Raw genomic sequence first — 7,610 nt, 5'->3', positions numbered from 1 at the left:
TGATTAATTTCGGGCTGATTCACAACGTGGTGGTGTGAGTTTTAGAGACGGCGTGGGCCGCCCTGAAGTAATACCTCACGGTAGTTCCAGGGCGGTCCACAGTTGCGCCGGTCGGAAAAAAAAAAAAAAAAAAAAAGTGTATTGTTCCTGCTGAGTAGTCCCAGGCGACTTTCTGATCAATCAGAAAATCATGGCCAAGTAATATGTCACAATATAGGTCGTCTAAGATAACCGCTGAAAAGCGCACTTCTAAATCCACGATTTTGGCGGTAAACGTGGTGGTACCGTTCGTCATGGCGGTGTGTCCGTCCGCTAGTCTAACCGCGTCAGTGTGTCCTTTAAAAACAGTTCCGTATTTATAAGCAATTACCGGTTTTACATACGATTTATGCGCCTGTGAGTCGAGTAGGCCTGTGACAAAGCCAGTTTCGAATTCTAACTTGACTACTGGAGTAGTAATTCTACGCGGACATTTTCGTTGGCCATTACTCGGGTGGTTTACGGTTCGAACGGGGGGCAGCTGGTTCTTAACCGCGACGTCGGTTTGCCCACCGACAGTGTTAACTGCCATTAGTGGACTAGCCGGATCGACTGACACCCCCTCCCCCACTGTGCCCGAAAAAATTTCGAACACCTGACTCGCGCTTTGTTCGTTCGTGTCGGCAGCGTGTTCGAACTCCGATACCCTGATTACATCCGAATTTACCGCGGCGTCCCCTCCATTCCGATAAGAGGGGTGCGGTGCCGAAAAAGTGCCAAGATCGTTGGTGGTATGTAACTCGTAAGGGCCGTTAGATTCGGTGTTCTGCGCGACGGTCGTGATGTGTGATATGTTACCGGATAACAATTGCGAAGCGGCAAGGCGCGTTTTAAACGAAACGTCGTCTAAAACGCTGCGCCCTATTTGAATCTGTTGTAGGCTGGAGGGGCGGACTAATTCTCTCCTAGCCGATTGCCGTCTCCCGATACCGACGGTCTGTTTGGGCACTGGCGGCGCCAGTGTCGCTCGCCGCAATATCGGCACGGGGTAGGCGGTGCGTCCGCGTATGCATAACCCGCTCGCTGTCGGGCCGCTGGTTGTGCGGTATGCCGCAGATGCAGATCGGCTGGCTGTCGGGACGCTGGCGGAGCGTACCGAGGAGCCGCGGTTTTGTCTACGTCGTGCGCTATCTCACGTAGATCGGCGAAAGACGCTGGGTGCATTAACCGTATCATAGCGCGGTAATCGTCCCGTAAAAGCCCCGTTAACTGTCACACAAGTCGTTGTTCTGGTAACCCACAACGTACTCGCGCGGCCAAACGTTGTTTATGAATAATAAATTCGGCTAACGTTTGTCGGGGGCCCTGTCGCGTCGTTTTTAAGTCCGTCTCGAGCGCCGTCCGGATATCGATATTGTCGAACTCCTCGAGTAATTCGGACCTAAATTCCGCCCAAGGCATATTGTTTAATTTAATAGCTCGCCACCAATCACCTGCCCTGTCGTTCAAAAACGGGACGACGATGTTCACCCACGCGGTTGGGTGCATACCGCCCTGACAGAGTAGATCCTCCGCTCTGTCTAGAAACTCCCGTGGGTCCTCTTCGTTTCTCCCGTAATATTCTGGTAAACAGGCGCGTACGGTGCGTATGTCGTGGTAAGGTACCAGTACAGACCGCGAGCTGCGTGAGGGCGACAAAACATTGAAGGACCGCCGACCGTCGGTTGTGTTGAATTGGCCCTCCCTTGGTTGGCGCATAAACGAAAAATCTGTCGGCTCGTTCTCATATGTATGAGTGCGCGGAATATGTTCGTCTTGCCAACCCGTGCTACACATCCGTGGTAGCGACGCGCGCGACGCTTGTCCGTACGATAGTCTCATGTTGCGGGCTTCCTGCGCTTCGATGTCCGCGAGGCGCTCGTGTAATGTTGCGTCGTGTCGCGTCGGGTCCGTCGCTCCCGATGGACCGAATATAACGCGATGCGCGTCCGATCGTCGACTATCGTTTCGTTCGACGTTAACTTGACGAATATTCAGTTGTGCATCAACGTGTGGTGACGGCAGCATATTTTGACTGATTCGCTCCAGCATATTTGAAATCTGTCGCTGTTCCGTTGACATACGCGAGAGCGACCTTTCTAGTTCAGTCATCCGTGCCTCGATCCACGCGTTATTCGAAATGTCGCGAATATTCTGTCGGATCGCCCCGACTTGTTCTGCCGCGTGCGCTATCGAGCGGGCAACGTATACGTCCTCGACGTACGGCGCGCCTAGTTGACCGATGCGCGCGTAATTTCCCCCGGTCGTTCGACATCAGATTCGTCGTCTGATGTGTGTAGCGCGAGGTTCACCGGATGTTCCTCCGGTAAAGATGCTACGCCAGGCCGCTGATAGTTCGCGTCGAGTTCGTGGGCACGGTCCGTAGAGTTGTCTAAAACCCCCACTTCGGGTTCGCGGACCGGATTTTCGCTATCGAGCGGCGTACGGGGTGGTAAAATTTCAATAGCTGGATTCCTCCCTTCGCTACGTATGTTTTCTTCTAGCATAACTAACATGTTGGGTTTCGTCGCGTAGCATGGTAGCTGTCTAAAAGCGCATTCGCGACGTAATTCAGCGCAATTCATTTGTGCTAATGATTTCCCCGACATATTTATGTTTATTTACAAAACTAAATAATCAATTGTATGTTATAATAATAGCGGAGATAAACAATATCTCCGTGTACGGTCAAATTTACTACTGCTGTAGAAAACAAGTGTTATTATTATTGCTATTGTTGTAATAATGACCGCGATAAGATGGTCTGGAGCCGCGCGTATATGATATGGCAGCGAGTGAACAACAATAATAACGTTTACCTGGGAATCGGCCGCTTTGACAAGGTCAGACGAAAATATACGATTTTTATCTACCAAAAGACTGTAACTATCGGCCGGAAATTCACTTCTTGTCGATATCAATAAGGTTTTTATAATAAACTGTAACCAACAGTTTTTATACGACAATACTTACGGCGGATTCTATTAGATAAACTGCTCTAACTTTATTTTTATCCCAGAAAATTTTCCCAGAGCCCAGGCTAAATATAATCCCGCTAACACGTAACTGTGAATAACCCAGGTAAAAATTCACTGCTGTCACCAGTGAATTCCGTTCAAATAACTATATGAACTAAAAAATTTGTAAGGGAGACTTCACCGTTTCAAGTTAAAACTAAAATCTAATATAATTAGAAATAAAACTGAATCGGCTCAAAGCCTCTTACCTTAACTTTCCTCGTCCGGTTGAGATTCCTCTTCGGGGAGCCAGTTAATGCGTAATCCAGTATGGCACGATCGCACAAGTTATGTTTCAACGGACAACGTTTGTATATATATATAATGAATGCCTATATAAATGGCCGTAGGTAATACTATACACAGGACCGCACAATTCTAGTAACAGTTGGAGGCGATTCACCAAAACAAAAAATACTAATATAACACTGACAACAAAAATAACAGTTCCGCACAGTAAAAGCACAACGACCAGTTAAGGTATCCGTCGGAAACGCAACCGGAAAACACACCAAATGTGGTATACGTCGAAAACGGAACAGAACGCAATATCAGTAATCCATATTCGGCGGCGGCCTTATCTCAGTGTCAAGGGCGGGGAGATAACCGATGACAACCAATTGTCATATTAATAGCTGGACGGCTGATATCGAGAGAGACACGGGTGAGCGCCAGCCTAGAGCAAAAGGCGGTGCCGTGTTAAGTAATTTGTTAATATTTTGCCTTGTTTTTTAAACTTATTTATATAAAATAAAAAAAACTTATTATCATAAACTTGTAAGATTTAAAATTCAATAAAATATACTATTTTTTATTTTATACAATTTTGTCGTATTTATCTACACTTTATGCCTTTGTGTATAATGAATATTAAATATAAGTCTGTAGTACTAAGCAGTACAAAGAAGAGTTTTACACATTAAATAGCAAATTTAGTATAATCTATAATAATTGTAGCAGGTTGTACTATGTATTGTATGTAGTAGGCTGTTTATAAAAGTAGTAGGGACACTGTGTCGGTTTACCGAACAGTGTATCCTGGATTCTTATAATCTCGATTAAACAAGTCTGAACATGTTAAAACCTGTCTGAACGCGTTCAAATCTCTGTTCATCCTGTTTGAACCCCGTCTGCTTGTGTTTACAACTGTTTGTATCATATCTATCGGCGAAAATTAGACTATTAATTGCTATTGGGTTTAAATTAGTTAATAACTTCACCGTGGTGTAAGCATAGCGCTATAATCGTTATAAGATTTTTATATAAACAGACGTTACTTTAACTTGTTGGTAATGTGTTAAGTCGATATTTGTATACTTTAAGAATGGCTGGTTCTCTCGCTACAATTGCCAAATTCTATAACAAACAAACATTTTTTAAACCCCAACCTCACAGTGAATTAATCGATTGCACTGATTACGTTTTGAATTTCAATCCTCGTAAAATCATTCAGATAGGATTGGATCCAAAAGATCGATTTAACATAACTATTCGTTTACTATCGTCAACCCGTTACATACTTATAACGATAGATTTCCTACAATGGATTTATACGTTGATGGGTAATATTCTGTCGCTAATTCTCGACCCGGTATCAAGACAAAGGATTATTTTACTCAAGGATGAATACGTTACACTCTCAAAGACTACGTTTCAAGGAGAGTCTTCGCTAGTCTTTGAATCACAAGCACAAGATGAATGCCGAGTGTTACTCACCCAATCAGACATTTTAAAACTCAGCGCTTTGGAATGTTGTATCTTTGAGACTATCAATCAAAAGATGACTGTAATTCAACCATTGGTTCTACAACAGTTGGAACAGATGGCTCAATATATGAAATCTCAGTATGAAGTAAATGTGGAAAACAAATGTATGTTGATCAATGCGGTTTCGGATTATACGATTAGAAATAGTTTACCCAATAGCGATCTGAGCTACATAAGCCAAATAAAACAATTTGCGAGCCAGCAGTTGGAACAACGGTGGACGATGCTGGAAGAATATACTAAAGAAATGGTGAATTACATTTTTTTTTTTNATACTATAGAAATGGTGAGTTACATTTTTTTTTTTCTTATTGATTAGAACGTATTAAATAAATATATATCATTTTTTTTCAGTCTTCTAACGGAGAAAACGTACGCTCGACATTTTTTGGATCGCTGGCTGATGATACAACAGATGCAAATATTCAGTCGGAAACAATCATACCATCAAGTACAAACAACTAAGAAATACGAACAGTAGTTGTTAGTAATAGCTATCCGTCGTAAAACGACAAGTATCTAAAACATGTATATAATTTATAAAAAAATTGTTTAAAATAAACGTATGTTGCATTGATAAAATAGTGCTGTTATTATTATATACTGAGACATAATGAAAATCTCATTTTTAACGTAATTTGTAATTAAAATTATTATGGATACAAAAACTATAAATACGTTTAAAGAATAATATTTAAAATAATGATTATTATCTAGGATTTTATTTCTCTAATAACATCATATAAAAAAACTATGTTTCTATAAAACTCAAATCATTTTTCTTCTTCTTAATTCTTCAGAAAAGTTAAAACATGTTCAAAAACCTAGCTGTATGATATCATATGCATGTAAAATACCGTAGGGTATTCTTAGAGTTTTGATGGATAATACTTTATACCTTACCATTAAAATGTGACATCCCATTATGTAACTGTAGCTTAAATACTATGGCATACTTACACGTACAACTATTGTACTGTACAGGAGAGAAAAAACGTTGTAGTATATATATATATATATTTTACAGATATATACACGCATATACATATATTTTTTTAGAAAAAATACAATTTCTTACTACATTATGTTACATTAAAAAAAATGTTTTCAATTCTTGACGATATTTTTTTTTTTTCACAATGATAATAACTTAAAAATTATAGGTCTTCCGGTGATGGTATAGCATAATGCCCGTGGGCCAACGTGTCGATTCTGTTGTCGAGCATGTAGCGCTTATCATCGAAACGGTTAAGTGCCAACTTGGTTGTACGTAAAGTGTGTACCTCGTGCTCAAATGAACGGATTGACACGTTCTGTCGGTACGGTGTGTAGGGTAACGATAATGTCGGTGGAGAGTCACCACCACGTATCACTCCGATGACCGCATGGGCATTCTCTCTAGCCAATGCTCGTTTTGACGTATCGTCACCAACACCATCGTCTTTGAACAAACACCGTTTGTAATCGTCCAAAGACAGATGGTTCCGGACGACGTGCCCGCGGATCCCCTTAGACTTTATGAGTTCGCTGCCTTCCATGTCAAATGCGTAGCACTTTGATCGAAGTGCAGCGATCTCAAAGAGAGTGAGGCCACTGGTCTCGTCTGAAAACAAGCCGGGCATCTTCTTTCTATCGGTGGAGTAGCAAGGGTGATCCTTGGGCAGGCTAGATGCGTCCACGTGCACCAGTAAATCGGGGCTACCAGCTAAATCCTGGTAGAAGTCGCCTACTCTGAGCAGGTATATGAAGGAGTCTGAGAAAAATTAAAAATATATAAATATAAAAAATATTTCTACTGTACGGTTGTACTCACCAGTNACATAAATATAATAAAAAATATTTCTACTAAATAATTTCTACTAAATAATTTCTCAATTTTAAAATATTTCTATTTTGTACGGTTGTACTCACCAGTATCCATGTAAACCAATTCGATTGCACTGCCATAATGTGGTTTCAATACGTCGTAGAAGTACTTGTACATTAGCGTCTTGCTAATGTCAAGCACTGCTAAACCGACGTATATTGGTTTGATAAACTTGACCATCTTTGTGTCCATTATGACGGCGCACAACCTTTCACCGTATTTGATACAGTCGTTGAAGGTTGGTTGGTTTACGAGCTTGCTTAGACGTTCGGGACTGGAGATTAGCTCAATACGGATGCGTTTNTTCGGACTGGAGATTAGCTCAATGCGGATCCGTTTCCGCATGTTCTCCATTGTTTTCCCTAACTTACCAAAGACGGCATTATTCATTAGTTTGAAAAATGCTATTTCAAAAGCATTTGCCGCCTTTTTCCGCATTTCAGTGTTCAACTCAATGTATGGTTTCAACCAAGCACTTTGTTGAAACTCTAAANCGATGTATGATTTCAACCAAGCACTTCATTGAAACTCTAAAACGTGGTGCACCTGCAGTACAAATATTAATATTAGTATCATTGCTTATAGTTTATAGGTTAATTATACATACTTTATCGACTTGCAGTCCGTGTGCGATTGCCTGTTTTTAGTTGGCATAGTGTACGACGTACCGCTGTTTGGGTTTCAAAGTGGCCATGAGTTTGGTCTCTTTGGAACCCGGCGGTACATCGTTGACAGGCAAGAACGGCAAGTCGTTGTGCTCGTCATGCAGCTCTTGTGGATACGATACGTCCACTTCATATATACGCCCCGTATTACCAGTGTCCGACAACGATTGGAGGTCAGCCAGAGGGTCTGCTCCTTTATACNACGTCAGCCAGAGGGTCTGCTCTTTTATACCACCGGAAGCCACCGTATGGCATGGCTCATAAACTCATAACCCA

General features: G+C 41.9%; 2 protein-coding genes across 2 annotated transcripts; one reads left to right on the top strand and one right to left on the bottom strand.

The window, feature by feature from the left end:
• Positions 1 to 4,108: 4,108 nt before the first annotated feature.
• Positions 4,109 to 5,279, top strand: LOC126900940 (uncharacterized). Its single transcript, XM_050676978.1, has 2 exons — positions 4,109 to 5,052; positions 5,157 to 5,279. The coding sequence occupies exons 1-2, from the start codon at positions 4,360 to 4,362 to the stop codon at positions 5,265 to 5,267; spliced, it is 804 nt and encodes a 267-aa protein (XP_050532935.1). The 5' UTR covers positions 4,109 to 4,359; the 3' UTR covers positions 5,268 to 5,279.
• Positions 5,280 to 5,959: 680 nt separating this feature from the next.
• LOC126902173 (uncharacterized) lies at positions 5,960 to 7,107 on the bottom strand. Its single transcript, XM_050679200.1, has 2 exons — positions 6,714 to 7,107; positions 5,960 to 6,555 (listed from the first exon to the last, which is right to left on the bottom strand). The coding sequence occupies exons 1-2, from the start codon at positions 7,105 to 7,107 to the stop codon at positions 5,960 to 5,962; spliced, it is 990 nt and encodes a 329-aa protein (XP_050535157.1).
• Positions 7,108 to 7,610: the final 503 nt, after the last annotated feature.

This window comes from Daktulosphaira vitifoliae, unplaced genomic scaffold, assembly GCF_025091365.1.
Source record: "Daktulosphaira vitifoliae isolate Bord-2020 unplaced genomic scaffold, ASM2509136v1 Scaffold_3, whole genome shotgun sequence".
Classification (NCBI taxonomy): domain Eukaryota; kingdom Metazoa; phylum Arthropoda; class Insecta; order Hemiptera; family Phylloxeridae; genus Daktulosphaira; species Daktulosphaira vitifoliae.
The sequence above is the reverse complement of the archived record's forward strand: the minus strand, read 5'-3'. Positions and strand labels throughout refer to the sequence as shown.

Coding starts and splice junctions, on each gene's coding strand:
- LOC126900940 (XM_050676978.1), top strand. CDS start 4,360: ATGGCTGGTTCTCTCGCTACAATTGCCAAATTCTATAACAAACAAACA. Junction 5,053..5,156: donor AAGAATATACTAAAGAAATG/GTGAATTACATT, acceptor ATTTTTTTTCAG/TCTTCTAACGGAGAAAACGT.